Source organism: Pocillopora damicornis, chromosome 9 (assembly GCF_964200805.1).
Source record: "Pocillopora damicornis chromosome 9, jaPocDami1.2, whole genome shotgun sequence".
Classification (NCBI taxonomy): domain Eukaryota; kingdom Metazoa; phylum Cnidaria; class Anthozoa; order Scleractinia; family Pocilloporidae; genus Pocillopora; species Pocillopora damicornis.
The window spans coordinates 3,914,621-3,935,281 of NC_142678.1; the positions used below are offsets into that span (position 1 = coordinate 3,914,621).

Consider the following 20,661-nt stretch of genomic DNA (forward strand, 5'->3'; position numbering starts at 1 on the left):
GTTTTAATTTTTCGAGGTATTTTAGTGAAGGAATCCATGGAGCTTTTCGCATACTGAGGAAACAAAATCGGGAAGGTCATTTACTTCAGAATTCCCCATAAACATAGGGTGTGTACAATTCCTGAAATTCCCGTTCGTTATTTCACGAATTATCTGACGTTTCAGTGTTGACAAATTTTTTCAAGTTCGTATTACGTAAGTAAAAAACATTGAACATCTCTCAACGGACTCAACGCTGCGCGGAGAATCTCTCTCATAATTTACTTTTTAAGAGACCACATTACCGTTCAAAATTCAAACGTTACTGTCGGGCTTATTAGCGCATTGATAACCTAGTAAATAGCTCAAACATACTGAAAACATTTTTATTAGTTTTTGCATATCTTTATCTGTGAGCCACATGTGAGTAAACAAAAACAGAGAAGTATAGTTTGATGGCTTGTCTTCATTAATCTAGGATTTTGGGAATCGCTATAAACTACGCGATCACGCATTTAGTAATATTTCTTCTCCTCCTAGTGATCGATACTGGAAAAAAATAGTAACGGTGTAATGCTATTCATGATGTACACGTTATAAAAAAATATCTGTACTCGCATTTAGCTTACAGGTAAAAATCCCATGAAAACTGTTCAAAAGAAATGTATCTCAGTGGTTATTTTATGACAACCACAAAATACTCAAACAAAATCAAGAAACTGCCGTAGGACCTCAAAGCTCCATTGTTTATTTTCGTGGGGAACAAGTGCTGAAGGTAACATGACGTATTTCAAATTTGACCGCTGTACTGTAAACTTGATGTGAAAGTCTAAGCGGAAAAATTCTGACATTGCTGCTTCTTATGTGCATAAAACAGCTGTGAAAGGGCTATAAACCACAGTATAGAGAATGTACAACGTTAATTATACTGATTTCCTCATACTTAAACAGAAATTACAAATTAAATTCTATCAATGATTCCAATTCTGAAATTTCATGAACCCTTTCACTCCCAACATCGTAATAGTAATTCCTCTTACTCTCTGACATACAATCTTTTGATATTATTTGGGAGAATTTAGTATTGGATCAACTTTAAGTCCCCTAGATCATATTCTGCTTTATTCTGATCACTTTTCTACTTGAAATTGTGCTGAGATTGTAAGGAAAAGTTTTCTCTTGGTCACTCATGGAAGTTAAAGGGTTAAAGAAAGTGCTGACATTCAGTAAAGTATGACCTTGGCCAATACCCATTAGGGCCTGCTCTGGAAGGACAATATGGCTTTCATGTCTTTATACACCACATATTGAATATAAAAAATGATGACAGCAAAGCCACAATGCTATCTACAGTGCTTTGTTATGGTGTGCTGTATAGATTAATGCCCTTGTAGATGATACATAGTTTATCAAAATCAAATCGTTCACCAATGGCCACAATTTGAGGCTGAAAGGACTTCGCCAATTCATCATCAGTTGAAGCTGTTCTCTGTAAAAGGAAAAAATAATAAAAATGAAAAAAATAAGTCACCTAACCCCATAAAAATGAGCAAAACAAAGTCTCAAAAGAAGAAAGTTGAAACTAAAAGGTTGCTGAGTGATCAACTAGACTAATTTGGAATTAGTCCCTTATATCCAAAAAGATATGTTCCCCTTGCCTATCAATGACCAAAACAAACAATTCAAAATTATTTTTACAACTGTATACATTGGCAAGTTCATGATTGATAGGTATTTTTCTTTTGTACCTTGCAGCCAAGGAAAATGTGTGACAACACAGCCAGGCATTAAAAGTGAAGCTACATGCAGTCAATAGCATGTTTTTATTTGGTGCAAACACTGATTTCACAGCCATTTCTGTTTGTTTGTTTGTTTGTTTGTTTTTTTCTATTTCAATAATCTGCTCTAAAATTAAAAGAGTCTCTGGTCTCTTTCAGTAGAAGACACTTCCTGGTAGGATTGTAAACACTTCTTATTGAGGTCTCTTTCCTTTTTGCTGTAGTATCTTCAGTTGGTAATTAAAACCAGTACAATTTGATCTTTAATTTCTGGTACAAAAAGATGATTCAATGTATGAACATCAAATAAAAAATTATATGGCCAATTTAACAATTTTAACACACATATCACAAGAATTGTTGACTTCCAATAGGATACCCCACCTAAACAAATTTTCCCAAATAGCCTAACCTTTAAAATGACCTCTGGAAACCCCAAAAATCGTAAATAATGTGTCCACAACATCCACTTGTTTTAAATTTAATAATGGCTAAGCAGTAGCCCAGAGTAGTCAAACAAAAAAAGGAGTAAGGTTTTACTTGCTATATTAGATATCCTTCCTTAATATTAAATATTTTACATAATATGGTTTTATACTCACATGTGCTGGAAGTTGAAATCTATACATCCAATCTTCCACCTAAGGTAACAAAAACAAGACAAGCTGAATAAAATAATAGCATATTTATTGACAAAATTGTTTAACACAATGTATATTCAACCACTGAAATGGTAATTGTTATACAAATCATAACATGTGACTACTCATATTCAAAAGTACATTGTATATTGTATGCATCAAATCTGAAAAATTAAACAGCTTACAAGGCAATAACAGTTTTAACCCTTTAACTCCCATGAATGACCAAGACAGAATTTCTCCTAACAATATTAATACAATATCAAGCAGAAAAGAGATGAGAATATGGAAAAACATTAATTACAGGATTATTAGTTGATCGAATACCAAATTCTCCAAACTAACATCACTTGAACTATATGGCAGACAGTAAGGAGAATTACTAATAAGATCTTGGGAGTTAAAGGGTGAAGGTTCCTCACCAATGTTTCAAATGCTAGTTGCTTATATTTGCTCATACAAGTCAGACTTAATTTATCAATTAGTTCTGATTTCTTAGTCTTTGCAATTGTACTTGCTATATAACCAAAGCTATAAACATCTGAAGTTGACCAAGGGGCATACAGACCATTGTACAAAGCAGGATCAATGTGTTTATGTCATGTTTTGAGTCCAGCTCTTTCTGATCCAGAAGGAATTACTTCCACCTTGGTTTTCCTAACTTCACATGCTTCATTGAAGTCTATTATTTTGGCTGCCAATCACCCCTATTCACCTCTGAAATCAATACATTATCTCCTTTTTGTCAATGTGAACAATCCCTACTCCATGAAGATAAAAGAATCCCTGACTACATTGCATTAAAATGCCTCACCATAATGTTTCAACACATCCACTCTCTGACTAAAGAGCTCTTAAAATGTTAAATGAATATTTGATCCCTTCCTTAACCCTTTAACTCCCATGAGTGACCAAGATGAAATTTCTCCTTACAATACAAATACAATATCAACCAGATAGGTGATGAGAATAAAGAAAAATATCAATTTGGGGATAATTAGTTGATCAAATACTAAATTCTCTGAATTACCATTCTAAGAATTGTATGGTTGGCAGTAAGGAGAATTACAAATTTGATGTTGGAGGTAAAGGGTTAATTCCACAAACCTCTCATACAAGCAGTTAAGTAGTTCTCTAAAAACTACACCAAAGGAAGGGAAATGCTTTGTGAGAAATGTGTGATAAAACACAAGCTTCCTCAGCTACAGTTTCTTTAGTAGTTGATTCACTATAGTATTTGACTGCACTGGGAAAGATATACATGTAAACTTGCAAACACTAAACCTTCCCAGGCCTAACACAACTTTGTTTCTGTGGCTATCCCCTACAACTGAAAGTTGCTTTTAGCTCATTTCTTTCACTTACACATTTAACTTGCTTCAATGAGACATGAAATCCCTCAAAGTTTGATATCTATGATTAATCATTTTAGAAAATATAGTTCAAGCATTGCACCTACATGTGCTGTAAAATGATCAATTGATGCCTAAAAGTGAGGAATCCTTGGCAAATTAAAAAAAGCTCAGCACCTCTGGCAGATACCTTTGTCAAAGTATTGTAGAGCAAATAAAAATATGTTTCGGGCATGGCACCAACTTGTGCCGTAAAATTATCAATCAATGCCTAACAGTGAGGATTGCTTAGCAAAAAAGCTTACCACCTCTGGCATACACCTTGATGACAGTATTTTAGATAAAATAAAAAACTATTTCAATCATTGCACCTACATGTGCTGTAAAATAATCAATCAATCAATGCCTAACAGTGAGGATTCTTTAGCAAAATAGCTTAGCACCTCTGGCATATACCTTTATCACAGCACTGTAGAGCATAGAAAAAAACATGTTTTAAGCATTGCACCTACACTGTACATGTACTGTAAAATGATCAATCAATGTCTAACAGTGAGGATTCCTCAGCAAAAAGGCTTTGCACCTCTGGCATATACCTTGATTGCAGCATTTTAGAGCAAAGAAAATGTCAAATTGATAATTTGAGAAAGAACTGATCAGTCAATGAAAGAATCAATCTATGCCTGAAAGCAAGGATTCCTAAGTAAAAAAAAAAATTCACCCCCAACTCACATGTTACCTTGAACATAGCATTGTTCAGCAGGAAAATACAAGAAATTCATCATTTAAAGCATTGCACCAAAATGTCTGTAAAATGACCAATCAATGCTTTACTTCTATAGCTCGCTGATCCTAGCAGTATGCAGAATGTGTCTTAAATGAACTTTGTAATGGGTCTTGCTCACCATAGAGTCTCTGTGGCGCGATCAGTGGTGAGCATCGGAGCATGAAATCCCTAGGTTCAATTCCACTTTGGCAAACAACATTTTTTCTTTGTTCCAAGCTCATCACAAACCGAAAAATAAAACTTTCTCTTTTTCTTACCGCGCTCAAAACTGACCATCTTTCTTATTCTAATTAGCATGTTTATCTAACAATGGTCAAGGGGGGGAGGGAGGGGATCTCGTGATGAGATACAAGTAATTGACTGAACTTTATTTTACTACTCAATTCCACTTTTCATTCTGTGGGAGTATAAAGATTGGTTATCAATACAAGTTATAAAAAGGTACAAACCTTTTTTGAACTTTTAGGTGTTTCTTTAGTGCTTCCGTTCTCCTTGCTTGTTGGTGTACAGGAACTTGGGCTTGTAGATACTTTCTCCACATCTCCGCCGCTTGCAAATCCCACGTCTACATCTGCTTCATCTTCATCCTATAACAAAGCTACAAAAGATTAATCCAAGTCCAAACATTGGTAAGTGATTTATTGATCTGTGAAGTCTTGGTCTGCAGTTGGCCTTTCCGATGCACAAACATTGAACTTAAAAATGTGCGTGCCTTATAAAGGATTAATTAAACCAATTTTTTATGACTATAAATTAAATGCATTAAGTGCGGATATCACGTGTTTTATGAGTATGGATTCTTGTGCACACTTGCTGAAGATCAGCAAATTTTTCCTCATAGCTTACCATCAATACAGAGGCAGAACCACGAGCATGGGTACATTTCTTCGACAAGTCACGGTTGGGTCCGGAATTCAAATGATTGGAATGGCTCACCTGAAGTAAATGTGCAAGCATGAAATTGTTTTCAAATAACAAGATTCACTATGAGGCTTAGTTCATAAAAAGAAAATCATAAAGGTCATAACAAGAAAATCTTTGTAGTAAATATGTAATGTAAGCTGATTTCTGTTAAGTTAAATCAGGATAAACCACACAGCTATGCAAAGTCCCTTTCAGAAAGCAAGCAGCGCAAACGATCGACACGAGGGAATCGGGTGTCCACAATTTGACTCTCCTTCGTAGAAAAATCATTGTCATTAGCGAAATGCACAGTATGATATTCGCAATAAACTATCTGCTGAATCTTTCCGCGACGCGGTTTAAACTGCATGGTAGGACAACAAATAGTCACTTTGAAGATTGTTCGTGTAGGCGGTATTATTCTGTCACCATAGAGCCATTTTGCGGAATATTTATGTAAGACACATCGTTGTGTAACAGTAGCTACAACTTTGTACAGTGGGTACCACTATCTATATCGTCTACAGTAGGTACAACTAGCTACACTGTCTACAGCTGGTACAACTACCTACACTGTCTACAATAGGTTCAACTAGCTACACTGTCTACAACTTGTTAATCACATTGTCCATCCATGGAGTCTGGTTGCACTCCAACTGAATTTTGCATAGCACTCCATCTCCATTTTGCATGATTATTTTTCTTTAAGTTAGTGATCTTCTCGTGCACACAGGGTGAGAGTTATGTCATAAATATATGTTATTTGCCGGCTGGGAGGTCCGTATGGTGAAAAACTGTGAACGAGGTCTTGAAAATACTGCCCGAGGCCGTAGGCCGAGGGCAGCATTTTCAAGACCGAGGTCACAGTTTTTCACCATACGGACCGACCCTTAGCCGGTAAATAACATATTTATTGTTTTTAAACTTGACGAAATTCTTTCCGAGAGAACCCGAATGACTTATGGCCGTAAATACGGCAAGATCTTCCATAAACTGAACAATTTTTGAGTGAGTAAATGGTAGTTAAAATAGAGGTGATGCAAATTTAAGAGAGATGCCTCAGCGAAACATTTTCATTTCCGTAGCGATAAAGGTGATTTAAAAGGCTTCCAAACAAACTTTGAAACATTATTTTTACAAGTATCTGTCACAATCTGACACCTGTCAATTAGAGAGCGCACAAGAAAAAAAAATCGTAGGAACATTTGAAAACCAACAGAACTAGTTTGGCAAGGACTGTCACGACAATGTTTTCTTAAAAATCAGTTAATGATCTAACGGAAAGTATTATTTACTATCATCGACCATTCATTCATGTACGAAGATTTACCTCTGTTCATTAAGTAAACGGCGAGGAAAGTAATTGTGAGTAAATTCAATTTTTTACTTTGAAGTTGTGAGAGTTTGCTCGTTTGTTTGCTGTAATGGCGTGTTTAACTCTGATCTTTCCTTCACAAAAACTAAATTCGAACGGCACACTCCAACGAGACACAAGGGAACTTAATGCGGCCTTTTCTCAATTCCTTCAATTTCTGTTGTGCAATTTAAGGTACAAATGTCCAAATTGAACGGAATTGGAAAGACTCACCAGGAGCGTATATTTGTTGTAGAACTTAAATTAAAACTTCGCTCGCTTTTTTTTTACTATGAACAAATTGCTCGAGAAAATTCAGATATTAAATGAATGAAAGTTCCATCGTTCAGTTTAACTGAAACCAAATACCTCACGTTTCAACTTTCTGGGTACTTTTTGTGAACGATTAAAATTAATTGCAGACGGTTTTTAGGCCGCTTGTCAACCAACGTAATGACACTATTGTTTATACAAATTCATTCTGAAACCAATATTTTTCTGTCAACCAAAGTGATTTGATAGAGAGAAAAGGGAGGATTCATAAGTTATTTATCGGCTTGAGGTAGTGACCGACGTGTTTGCTTAAAAATACTGCCAAGCTGGAAAACGAAGTATATTTATGAAAAATGACAACGAAAGTTGGGATGTACTCGGCGACTCACGAAAGCGTTACCGTGGCCCGTGGGCAGAGATAGGAAAATACTGACCGGGTAAAGAACCAATCAGATTGCAAGATTCGTTACCGTGCCCTCTAAAGAAACAATAATTAATTTTATTGTTTATTTTGTAAATGGTGAAGTTTGTAAACCTAGAATATGCAGTAGGAGATGAAAGCCTTTCAATATATCTAACGTTTTTTCTCCTGACTTTTTATAAGTGGTTTTCGTGGCAAGTGTTTTGTTGACGTTTTTCCGAAAACTTGTGCACCACCGTTTCCCTGATCGATAACAAGCCTTACTTTTTCCAGTCTCGTGGTAATGGATGTATCACTCTGAGTAGAAAAAGGTGAAGGTAGCAGGCACGATCAGATGTTGGTCCTTTTTCGTAACTGCTGATAATGAAATTCACGCACAAAATTTCCTCGTTCTACCATTTCAGTGTTTAGGGCAATTATTCTTCCTAAGAGCAGAGCTATGGCGTGTTTTTTCTCTCTCAGACAACAAACATTTTCGCCAGGCGGTTTGCCTACTGAAGAGACGACACAAACAAGTGCCATAACAATAACACGGGCTTACGAAGTTCGTAGCCATGTTAAGAACGTTCAACTTCAATACTAAAATTAACACCCGTGGCCAATTTTTTTTTTTCTTTTTTTTTCTTTGGGAAAGATATGTTGCAGAGCAGGTTCGAAAGAAACTTTCTTGAAAATGGGAACCCTATCTGTTGATGCTAAGGCCTATCCCAGCGAAATAAAAACAAACAATATGAAATTTAAAAATGCCGCCATATCGCTATAGCGTCGCTAGGGAAATACCGATATTCCCATTTATTGTTTTTTTAGAGGGCACGGTAACGAATCCTGCAATCTGATTGGTTCTTTACCCGGTCAGTATTTTCCTATCTCTGCCCACGGGCCACGGTAACGCTTTCTTGAGTCGCCGAGTGCATCCCAACTTTCGTTGTCATTTTTTTCATAAATATATCTCGTTTTCCGGCTGAGCAGTATTTTTAAGCAAACACGTCGGTCACTACCTCAAGCCGATTAATAACTTATGAATCCTCTCTTTTCTCTCTATCAAATCAGTTTGGTTGACAGAAAAATATTGGTTTCAGAATGAATTTGAATAAACAATAGTGTCATTACGAAGTTAACAAGCGGCCTAAAAACCGTCTGCAATTATATTTAATTTTAATCGTTCACAAAAAGTACCCAGAAAGTTGACACGTGAAGTATTTGGTTACAGTTAAACTGAACGATGGAACTTTCATTCATTTAATATCTGAATTTTCTCGAGCAATTTGTTCGTAGTGAAAGAGCGAGCGAAGTTTTAATTTAAGTTCTACAACAAATATACGCTCCCGGTAAGTCTTTCCAATTCCCTTCAATTTAGACATTTGTACCGTAAATTGCACAACAGAAATTGAAGGAATTTTTTGAGAAAAGGCCGCACTAAATTCCCTTGTGTCTCGTTGGAGTGTGCCGTTCGAATTTAGTTTTTGTGAAGGAAAGACCAGAGTCACACACGCCATTGCAGCAAACAAACCAGCAAACTCTCACAACTTCAAAGTAAAAAAATTGAATTTACTCACAATTACTTTCCTCGCCGTTTACTTAATGAACAGAGGTAAATCTTCGTACATGAGTGAATGGTCGATGAGAGTGAATAATACTTTCCGTTAGATCATTGACATCATTGAAGAAAACATTGTCGTGAGAGACCTTGCCAAACTAGTTCTGATGTTTTTCAAATGTTCCTACGCTTTTTTTCTCTTGCGCGCTCTCTAATTGACAGGTGTCAGATTGTGACAGATACTTGTAAAAATAATGTTTCAAAGTTTGTTTGGAAGCCTTTTAAATCACCTTTATCGTTACGGAAATGAAAATGTTTCGCTGAGGCATCTCTCTTTAATTTGCATCACCTCTATTTTAAATACCATTTCCTCACTCAAAAATTGTTCAGTTTATGGAAGATCTTGCCGTATTTACAGCCCTAAATCATTCGGGTTCTTTCGGAAAGAATTTCGTCAAGTTTAAAAACAATAAATATGTTATTTACCGGCTAAGGGTCGGTCCATATGGTGAAAAACTGTGACCTCGGTCTTGAAAATACTGCCCTCGGCCTACGGCCTCGGGCAGTATTTTCAAGACCTCGGTCACAGTTTTTCACCATACGGACCTCCCAGCCGGCAAATAACATATATTTATTTCTGCTCGTAAACTTTCGCGCGCGTTAAAAGCATGCGCACTCATTTTGCCGCTGTGTCGCTTCCCGCCTAAAATGTCTGACATGCACTCTCAAAGATCTCTGGAATTAACCAATGTGTAACCAGGCCAGGAAACTATTACCAGGCTTTCTTCCACTGGCGGGAAAAAGTTACATGGAACAAATATACTTGCCTCGATTTCCCCTGTGGATATTTTTATAAGGTTCTTGAATCTTTTTCTTTCTTTTAAATGCGGAAAATAAAAGCGACATTTACTGACATTCAAACAAATTGTAACCAAATCACTGCAGTCAAGATAATCAGCTACAAAAGGTGCAAGAGAAAAATTGGTGAATTTAATCAGGAGCACGTGGGCCGTAACTCCGCCGCTTTTGCAAATACGATTGGAGTATGTCTACTCAAGTACAAGGAAATCGAGGTAAGTGAACAATATTGACCAATAAGAGGCTTACAACTACAATTATATCATTTTTTATTGGAAAACCTAGCGTTGCTATGTGTCATTTTCAATTTCCGGCAATTATATCTTGAAAGGACTATTCAACAATGCAAAACTGGTTGACCACCTAATTAGTGTATTTAATGAGTTAGCCTTGCACTTCTAGTATATGGTGTCAGCGTAAAGTGCAACCTTGGATTAAGATCATCGTATAGTGGATTTCCCTAAATTTAAAGGGGCACATCGGACCTGCGAAGCAAATCTTTGAGTAGGTGGGGCTAGAGACAAACCCGTAAACTTCAGCCAACAAGGGAAAGGGGGTGTCGAGTGAGGCATACCAGGAAAGTTTGGATTTGTCTCCTTGGAAATGTACGGAAGTATGAAAATATACCTATGTTGATATTTGGGTCGATTTCTAGGTCGAGCTTTGTTTACAAGAGAACTGTAATAAATAGAAATTAGACAAGTTTGTGATTTATCGTCAAAAATTAAATCTTAAATGATTAGTTATTAACGCTTTTAATTCGTTGAGTTCTCGCAAAGGCGAGGGCAGGATAAAAATCGTAAAAAATCGTAAGCAAATCAACGAAAAGAAGAGGAGGGTAAAATTTGCCGAGAGTGTCAGGTTTGAAGACAAATAGGACGAACTTGCCAAATATTTCAAGTCTTATACTGATCGCTGGAGACTTAATTTTGATATTTAAAAATAAAATAAAAACTCGCGGCTCTTGCGCAAAGAACAGTCTATTGGTCTTAAAGTCGCCAGATAGTCTTGTGATTGTTGCTCAGTCAGTTTCGGTTGCTGTGACCCTGTCCCCCCTAAGGAACCCATTACAAATATAATTAATGGGCTCCTGCCCTTCAGTACTAATGAATCTGGTACCTTACTTAAATATTAACAATATAGCAAAGTTTGGAACATAAATTTTTTTTTTTATTTGGGGCAAATAGATTTATTTTAATTCCTCAAAGTAGCAAGAAATACATTAATATGACATAATACCTTCAGCGAGTGAACTCAACAATCAACTGAACAATTTTGTTGGGAAGAACCTCCTATGCTGATCTTAGTGAGGAGTTCGGATCGAATAAAGAGTTCTAACTCTTCTACACGGTCTTTACAGTAATCACCGGTTTAATATAATCAATCATCAAAATACCTTTTCTACAAGACAATTGTTAAACTGTCTGATACATTTTTCACCTAGATTCCTTTCAACTTTCCAAATGAGTTTTACCTATGCAAGTTAATTCCACGGCCACTTAATTATTTTTGGGTCAAACAGAACCCGATATATTAATTTTTTCAGAGAAATGGCCAACAGTAGACAGCTTTGTTTGTTAATAATTACTTAGCGTCCTTGAACACAACAGCTGTCGTGGACGGGAAAGGGAGCAATCTGCTTACACTAGTATAAAAATAAGTGGCCAGCAATAAGAATTAGCTAAAATTCAGGGGAAACGGAATTATGGGAATTTTTTTTTCGGAATCAGTGCGAGGTCGAAAGACCCGATTTTGGATTTGGGATCTGATTTGCCGGAAACCTACTCCCTCGGCCAAATAACCTAACAACCACCTGTCAAATGAGGCTTTTTCGGCCTCTCTGAAGTTTGTCTCGTGGTATGCAATTTTTTTTTTCCGATGGAGAAACGGCGCAATCGAAATTTACCATCCATCACGGAGGGAAAATACTTTTTGTGATACCGATAAAAGGTTTTGTCTTTTAATAAGATTTTTAGCTTGAAAGCTGTGAGTTAAGTAGAAAGTATATAAGTTGTTGTATTTGAATAGAGCTGATGTATGTATGGATTTTTTGATTGATTCGTTTATTCGTTCAATGGAAACCTTGCTGTGTTTGACTTAGTTGAATTGCAAATTATACAGAGCTGATAATGTTGAATGTTCTGGATCGAAATGGCTCTGCCCTTTGAGGCCAAAAACGGTCCATTAAGAAGCCCTGGGGCCGTACGTGCAAAATTGCACGATGACTTTGACCTTTTCGGAAATGCTCGGATTACATCCGATCGCTCTGAAATTTCGGCTGTAGCATGTAAACATTCTAAGCCAATCACATGGCGAGGTTTAGCTCAGCACTATCAAACGTGACCTCAGGAGCCCGATCCGAAAATTACTCGCGTACGATTTCAGTCTGCGACAATGGCGTCCGATGCGAAACGCTAGAGATACAGCGTAGCTAAGGCTTTAGAGGTAATTTTTGACGATGGAAGTGAGTATGGTGGTATCTCTAGTGGTGAGGAATCCGAATTAGATAGAAAACTGGAAAATTCTAGCGAAGAATCGGGGTAAGTAATCTGTAAACATTCTTGCGATATTTAAATGCGTGACGCATGTGGTGTTGAAACATTTACTTTTACTTTTCGCGCACGAATCCTTGTTGTTTGCCTTGAGACAAACCTGTAAATGTATATTTGTGAATGAAAAGCAACACATATTACGATCAAACATGATTTTTGAGCGACAGAGAAAATAATCTTCAATGGAATGTTAAAACGCAACGACCTAAATTATCAGCCGATGACAGATCGAAGGCTTATACTATTTTGCGAAACGAAACGAAACGAAACGAAATCGGGTCAGATGAAATAAAACAAAAGGAATAATGCAGATATATTTTCTAATAAGGTAAAGATAACTTTCACAAGGATTTTGGAGTAATCGTTCATTAACAAGAAGGATTTTTATTCATTTCGCAAAATAGTAATTTTAGGAGAGTTACTATTTTGCGAAATGGACTATTTTCACCCTGCGGTGACAACATGACCTCTCTCATGTCGCGAAAATACATTTAAACATTACAAATTAGTACATCAACGAAGATTTTGGCCTCCTCTTATTTCTTAAACCGTATTAAAATATATTTCGCAAAATGGTAATTTTAGGAAAGTTACTATTTTGCGAAATGGACCATTTTCACCCCTGCGGTGACAACGTGACCTCTTTCATGTCACGAGAATACATCTAAACATTACAAATTAGTATATCACCGAAAATTTTGGCCTCCTGTTATTTCTTAAACCGTATTAAAATGTATTTCGCAAAATAGTAATTTTAGGAGAGTTACTATTTTGCGAAATGGACTATTTTCACCCCTGCGGTGACAACGTGACCTCTTTCATGTCACAAAAAACATTTGAACATTACAAATTAGTATATCACCGAAGATTTTGACCTCCTCTTATTTCTTAAACCGTATTAAAATATATTTCGCAAAATAGTAATTTTAGGAGAGTTACTATTTTGCGAAATGGACTATTTTCACCCCTGCGGTGACAACGTGACCTCTTTCATGTCACAAAAAAACATTTGAACATTACAAATTAGTATATCACCGAAGATTTTGACCTCCTCTTATTTCTTAAACCGTATTAAAATATATTTCGCAAAATAGTAATTTTAGGAGAGTTACTATTTTGCGAAATGGACTATTTTCACCCTGCGGTGACAACGTGACCTCTTTCACGTCACGAAAATACATTTAAACATTGCAAATTAGTATATCACCGAACATTTTGGCCTCCTCTCATTTCTTAAACCGTATTAAAATATATTTCGCAAAATAGTAATTTTAGGAGAGTTGCTATTTTGCGAAATGGACTATTTTCACCCTGCGGTGACAACGTGACCTCTTTCATGTCACAAAAATACATTTAAACATTACAAATTAGTATATCAACGAACATCTTGGCCTCCTCTTATTTCTTAAACCGTTTCAAAATTTATTTTGCAAAATAGTAGTTTTAGGAGAGTTACTATTTTGCGAAATGGACTATTTTTACCCCTCAATAACTTTCTTTTCGAGTCACAAAAATTCGCTTAAACATTTTATTATAGTATATTCTCGAAGGGTTCGGTAATACAGTTACTTTGATTCAAAATTTTTAATAAAAATAATATACATGGAAAAGTTACGCGCTTCTGATTACACCCCCGTCGCACACCTTTTCCTTACGAACAAGAGATCGTGTTTCGCATTTGCACAAGTTCCACTTGCTGCAAGAAGTTTGCTTTGTGCTCGCTTTGTGTGCTGCTAAATCAGGCAAGATTATGACTTTTAAATTTCCTGTTCTTAAGCCCAAGACCATCGACTGTTCAGGTCTTCCAGTTCATGATTTCAAGTGTTTGACAAACAAGGAAATCATTGGTAAGGGCGCTTATGGTGCTGTGTTCACTGCTAACTGGCAGACTGTTCCTGATGCGGGTGGGAAATCGGCCGCTGCGGAGAAAGTCATCGTTAAGAAATTGCTCGGCGAGGACATATTGGATAAGAAAACGTTTGTAAAGGAAGCAAGAATCATTCAAGAGTTGAAACATCCAAACATTGTGAAGTTCAAGGGAATCTGCAACAATCCCTTCGCCCTTATTCTCGAGTTCCCGCCCGCCGAGTGTAAATAATCCATTTCGCAAAATAAACATTTTTCGGAATTACTACATTCAATTAGTTTAGAAATTACTACATTAAAGAGGAGGTGACTAAGATCTTTGAGAATATACTATAATGTAATGTTTAAATGTATTTTCGTGACATGAAAGAGGTCACGCAAAATAGCAACTCTCCTAAAATTACTATTTTGTGAAATATATTTTAATACGGTTTAAGAAATGAGAGGAGGCCAAAATGTTCGGTGATATACTAACTTGTAATATTTAAATCTATTTTCGTGACGTGAAAGAGGTCACGTTGTCATCGCAGGGTGAAAATAGTCCATTTCGCAAAATAGTAACTCTCCTTAAATTACTATTTTGCGAAATACATTTTAATACGGTTTAAGAAATAAGAAGAGGCCAAAATCTTCGTTGATATACTAATTTGTAATGTTTAAATGTATTTTTATGACATAAAAGAGGTTACGTTAGTCACCGCTGGGTAAAAATTGTCTATTTCGCAAAATAGTAACTCCTAAAATTACTATTTTGCGAAATGCATTTTAATACGGTTTAAGAAATAAGAGGAGGCCAAAATCTTCGGTGATATACTAATTTGTAATGTTTAAATGTATTTTTGTGACATGGAAGAGGTCACGTTGTCACCGCAGAGTGAAAAATTCCATTTCGCAAAATAGTAACTCTCCTAAAATTACTATTTTGCGAAATGAATAGAAATCCTTCTTGTTAATGAACGATTACTCCAAATTCCTTGTGAAAGTTTTCTTTACCTTGTTAGAAAATATATCTGCATTATTCCTTTAGTTTTGTTCTATCTCACCTGATTTAGTTTCGTTTCTCAAAATAGTATAAGCCCAGATCGAATGACGCAGTGTGCGTCCGAACTAAATCAAATAAAATCTTTTATTTTTAAAACGATAGTTGAATATATATCGACTTGTACATTATCTTATATGTTTTGTATTTTTTTTAGATGTGGTTCTACTTGTTACATGCTGGAAATTCACAAAACAAACAAATTATGCTCAAGAATGAGTGGAATGATATAAAATGACAGTTTCCGGTTTCACTTCTGAATTGTTTACTCTAGAAAATACTGGTGGTGCATTGCAAGTGAAAGGCTTTTGATGTATGTTGCGCTTTATGTATTTTGAGGTTGATTATCTCATTTGTCCCTGTTTCAAGGCAAAATTTCAGAAGTCAAACAAAGAAATATAGTTCCAATGATTGCACTGTAGACTTCAAGAGGGATTAGTAAATTTGGGCTTGGGGTGATGATGAGGTCAGACTAATTAGTCAGTGTGTCAATCAGTGTTCACTAAATATGTGTAACACATCTCATATTTGTTATTTTCCAACCAATTTTTTTTTTATGGAGATGTTGCCCATGTAACAAGGAACCTCTTTTTGCCTCATTACTTTATATTATTTGGGTATCACTTAATTCACAGTTCAAATTTTGATGATATTTTATGCTAATTAATGTTAGTTTGAAAGCATTCAATGAGGTTGTTTCCTTTTTCTTGGAGAGGAAACATGCATTTCAGGAAAGCTTATTTACTGCTCTTTCAAGTGAGGTATAGCTTACTTCCCTTGTGTAAATACTTGGTGAGGAATAAATTTTTCAATAATCTGGGTCAATTTTTATGGTTTTGGGGTACAGTTTTGAAAAAAATTCTAATTAATTCCGTATTTGTTCTTTTTCAGCCAGAGTCTCTGGATGTCTTACCCATAAGATAAGGAATATTTTATCCAAGAAATGTTTCCTTTTAACTCCAATCCATTCAGGCCCAGGCTGTTTCAAAGTCAAAAGTTGTACAATAATTTATGCAAATCGTATGCCATTTTCATAGCATGATTTAAAATCTATGGATTTTTGGAGGCAAAATATATTTTTTCTGAAAAGCTAATTTTGTCCTTTCTCAAATGAGAGATAGCACTAATCACTAGTGTAAATACTGTTGACAAAAAAAAATAAAAGAAAAAAGGTTACCATCATTTGTCATTTTTTTTAAGTCTACCATAAAGAGTTAACAGTGCTGAAATAGCTTCAAATTTGGGTCAACTGACCGACTGCGGAACCAAATGGCTCTTGGTATGGGGACTGATTCTCACCAAGGGGCTGATTCTCACCAAGGGGCTGATTCTCACCAAGGGGCTGATTCTCACCAAGGGGCTGAATTGATTTCCTCTTTAGGCATAAATGGTTCTTGGTAGGGCTGAAATAGTTTTTTTAAGGGCTGAAATGGTTTTTATTGAAGTAGATTTTGACCCAGATGATAAATTGGCCCTAGAAGGGGTCACAGTAGCTTCAAGACCATAGAGCTAAGTCGGCCCTTTGGGGCTGAAACAGATCTTCTAAATTTACATTGTATAGGTTCCACATGATAAGACAAAATAACCAACCCAGAAGAAAATACGTGAAAATACGCGAGTGGATTATTATAACAAATCGATTGAACACCGGATTTAGAAAAACACAAAAATGAGTCCATTGTACTGTAAATCATAGAAAGCAACTGAAATTGCGAGATGGAAGACCCACATTAAAAGTTTGCAGATGGTGAGCTTAATTGGATGTGCTATTTAAAAACGGCGTAAGCCAGTCGTATCAATTGATATCATGACTAACTGAAGAGCAATGAGGTTGACTTCGTTGCCAAGAGTGTCAAACTAGTTATATATGTCGTATGCAGGGGAAACTTGACGTTGCGGTGGACTTGGGCCAGTTGACTGCCAACTTTAGTTTGAGTCCTTACGAGGCGTTAAAGTACTTTCGCTTAAAAACTGTTTAAACCACAACCTTCTTATTATCGAAGCGTAGCTTTCAGGTGGTACCCGGTAATATTTTTGTTTTGGGATGCTCTGCTGTAAGTTCCAAACCCGTACTTTATATATATATATATATATATATATATATATATTTTTTTTTTTTTTTTTTTTACTCAGAGGGCTTCTCTTTTATATATCATCCTTGGAAAATGGTGCCACTTTTACTGCATACTTCTCAAACTCATTAAAAATTCATGAGGTCAACTACCAACCACAAAATGTATACCACATCACATGCATGTGTTTAGATACCCAATGAAAAACTGCAGCATACCACTCTCGCTGGAGAGTGGTATAGATCGTTTTCACTCACGTGACCAATTCCTTGACTACCGTTGCTACGCCGCCATATTGGTGTACCTCAATTGTAAACAAACTAGTAGCGTCCTTCGCGTAGAACATGGTTTTGTGTCTGATCGTTGGTTGTGGCAGCAAAAGTGGACGAGATAAAGGGTTGTACTTTGCAAGGGTGCCTTCTGTGGTCACAAATCAAGGCGAAGAGGCACAGAAACTATCCGAAGAAAGAAGATCGCGCTGGATTTCAGCGATAAGCCGTGACGATCTGACCGAAGAGATCTTAGAAAACGATCGTGTGTGCGAAAAGCATTTTGTTTCAGGAAGGGCAGCTAAGAGCTGGGATAAATTTAATATTGACTGGGTTCCGACATTGCTTTTGGGACACAAGAAAGCTACTGATCGAGCAGATCATAAAGAAGCGGCGGCAAAACGAAGCGAGAGAGCGAGGGAACGTGAACTGGTGAAGAAGCCGGCTTTTGAAAAGAGAGAACGAGAGCTAGAACTAGAGCGAACGGCGAAGAGACAGAAACTTAATGAGCCCGGTGAACAGGTTTCAAACCTCAGCTTTGAAGGAAATGAGGACGAAGAGAAAAAATTAACAGTTGAAGCTGGCACACAAACTGAAGAGTTTGAATATTTATTCAGCTCTCTAAACATTGACCGGAAACCATTTGATCGGTGGGAATTTGTACAAAACGAAGAAAAAGTTAAATTCTACACTGGATTGCCTTCCTTCGATATCCTGCAAAATGTTTTCGAACATGTTTCTCCGTTTGTTGCTTACAAGTCCCAGAATCTGACCACATTTCAAGAGTTTGTCATGACTTTGATAAAACTTAAACTTGACGCACGACATCAAGATCTTTCATATCGCTTTAATGTCTCCCTTTCAACAGTTTCAAGGATTTTTTCATCCTGGATGGTAGCGCTAGATGTACGCCTGGCTCCACTTATCAACTGGCCTGAACGTGAGGCTTTATGGCGAACTATGCCACAGTGTTTTAAATATTCATTTGGAAACAAAACTACCGTGATTATTGATTGTTTCGAAGTATTTATTAATAGACCATCAAATCTGCTCGCAAGAGCACAGACATGGTCATCGTACAAACACCATAACACTGTTAAGGTGCTGATTGGGATAACTCCACAAGGTACAATCTCCTATGTTTCCCAAGCTTGGGGAGGACGAACATCAGACAAATATTTAACTGAGAACTGTGGAATTTTAAATAAGTTGTTGCCTGGGGATCTGGTCTTGGCTGACCGTGGTTTCACCATCGCAGAGAGTGTTATGTTTCGGCAAGCACAACTAGCCATCCCTGCTTTCACAAAGGGAAAAGACCAGCTTGACCCTGTGGATGTTGAAAAAACTAGGGGGATCGCAAATGTTCGCATTCATGTCGAAAGGGTTATTGGCCTCCTTCGCCGAAAGTACTCGATATTGTCTGGAATTCTGCCAATTGATTTCTTAATTTCCAACCCTGGTGGCTCTCAGGAAGAAGCAACACCAGTGATTGACAGGATTATTAATGTATCTGCAGCTCTTGTTAATTTGTGCCCAGGCATTGTACCACTTGACTGAAATGGCAGCGAAAAGTTAAAGGAGCCTAGTCAGCCCCCCCCCCCCCCCCCCCACTTCAATGCTCTCGACATAATGCACATCGTATAGTGGAGCAAAATACTAAAAGTCTGTTTAACTGCCTTTAGTAGTTTCTCAGTAATCTCTCCCTGATTGGCTGACTGGGGTCCTTTAAAGCATTATGATAAACTAGCAGTACATTCTTTGTGACATAGAGTGTGATCGCAGAGACAAAAGACTCTAGCTGTTCTTCATTTTCATGAACCACAGTTGTACAGTTGCAACCGAGTAATGAGCAATTTTATAATTACTAGTAATTAGGGTGATTGGAAACCTGTCATACGTATTGGTGTTTACATGGTGTTATGTAATTGAATGAGGCATCGCATGCGCTTGTCATTGAAATATATACGTAAAATCATATATGTAACTGAAACTTACAGTGACAACCATGGGCACCTAAAATGACTTCCCCATTATTCTGACAATTTTCTTCTGGCTCTCTTACATTTAACTCAAGTCAAAATGGGATTTATCAAATCTGCTTTACTCTTTCTTTCAACCTAGTTTGTAAGAGTTTTTTAAAACTTGAAAGCAATAGGTAGCTGTTAATAGAAAGTTTTTAAAAAGATGAGACAATGAAAGTTGTTGTAAACTTTGTCAGGTGGCCAGGGTTAAGACCTGCTCAAATGTAAACTAACCTTCAAAAGCCACATGTCAGTTACATATTAAAAATCATAACTTAGTACAGTTTTGTAGCTGATGACCAAATGTACTTAGTAAGAAATTCAAGTGGTAGGGAACAACTGCATCATGCCAGTTCTCAGACATCTATGCAAGTGTTGGCGCATCCTAGGAATGTCAAAAATCACATTACATGGATTTTGTCCATAAACAAGACATGTTGCAAAGGCTATGGCAAACACTCCGCAGTCACTGACATTCATTTGCTGCTGTACTGGGATGTTAGAAATGCCCTGAAAGTTTGGACCAAGCAAAGCCTCTACCAGTTCCTTAAGTTCCTTTGAAATTACTGGCTTAGTAAGGTTGGGGCAGTACCATGTTTTAGGTATGCTGCAAATACCTAAGCATGACAAATGGAACTTCAAAATAGGACAATTAGCATTACAGCAGCTTACTGTGTCTTCAGCTGTCACAGTTCGGCAAAAGCAAACACAATGGGCTTCCATTGGCTTAACATCACCAAAGTCATGTTTCCTAGTGTACCATCTCCCTAAAACTTCGGGTAATATGCAAGTCCTCCAAAACCTTATTATGTGGCCTTGCACGCTTGCGATAAAACCAGAGACCATTTGGTTATATGCTTCAAGACTTCGGAAAGCTTTAAACTGTTTCTGAGAGTAGAAACTTGTCTCCAAGACAAGATAACACAAAATATCTGTGGATTCAACAGGAGGCAAACAGT

General features: G+C 36.8%; 2 protein-coding genes and 2 long non-coding RNA genes across 6 annotated transcripts in view; 3 read left to right on the forward strand and 1 right to left on the reverse strand.

Moving 5' to 3' along the window:
• Positions 1 to 690: 690 nt before the first annotated feature.
• Positions 691 to 20,661, reverse strand: part of LOC149039677 (uncharacterized) — a 108,947-nt gene continuing 88,976 nt past the window's right edge. Inside the window, exons 1-4 of one of the 3 annotated variants that reach the window (XM_089183399.1) lie at positions 5,384 to 5,956; positions 4,987 to 5,124; positions 2,360 to 2,398; positions 691 to 1,468 (exon numbers count right to left, since the gene is read on the reverse strand). In XM_089183399.1, the coding sequence (XP_089039525.1) occupies positions 1,340 to 1,468; positions 2,360 to 2,398; positions 4,987 to 5,124; positions 5,384 to 5,494 (417 nt within the window). In that variant the 5' untranslated portion in view covers positions 5,495 to 5,956 and the 3' untranslated portion in view covers positions 691 to 1,339. The other 2 variants (XM_089183400.1, XM_089183401.1) reach the window with 2 other exon arrangements.
• On the forward strand, positions 5,004 to 6,833 carry LOC149039678 (uncharacterized). Its single transcript, XR_016180012.1, has 2 exons — positions 5,004 to 5,166; positions 5,379 to 6,833. It is a non-coding gene; the product is annotated as an uncharacterized LOC149039678 (long non-coding RNA).
• Positions 12,229 to 16,522, forward strand: LOC149039679 (uncharacterized). Its single transcript, XR_016179992.1, has 3 exons — positions 12,229 to 12,423; positions 15,498 to 15,653; positions 16,232 to 16,522. It is a non-coding gene; the product is annotated as an uncharacterized LOC149039679 (long non-coding RNA).
• Positions 17,757 to 19,985, forward strand: LOC149039680 (uncharacterized). Its single transcript, XM_089183387.1, has one exon. The coding sequence runs from the start codon at positions 17,757 to 17,759 to the stop codon at positions 19,236 to 19,238; it is 1,482 nt and encodes a 493-aa protein (XP_089039513.1). The 3' UTR covers positions 19,239 to 19,985.

What these genes read in the sequence shown, in the direction of transcription:
- LOC149039680 (XM_089183387.1), top strand. Translation starts at nt 17,757, where the DNA reads ATGGTTTTGTGTCTGATCGTTGGTTGTGGCAGCAAAAGTGGACGAGAT.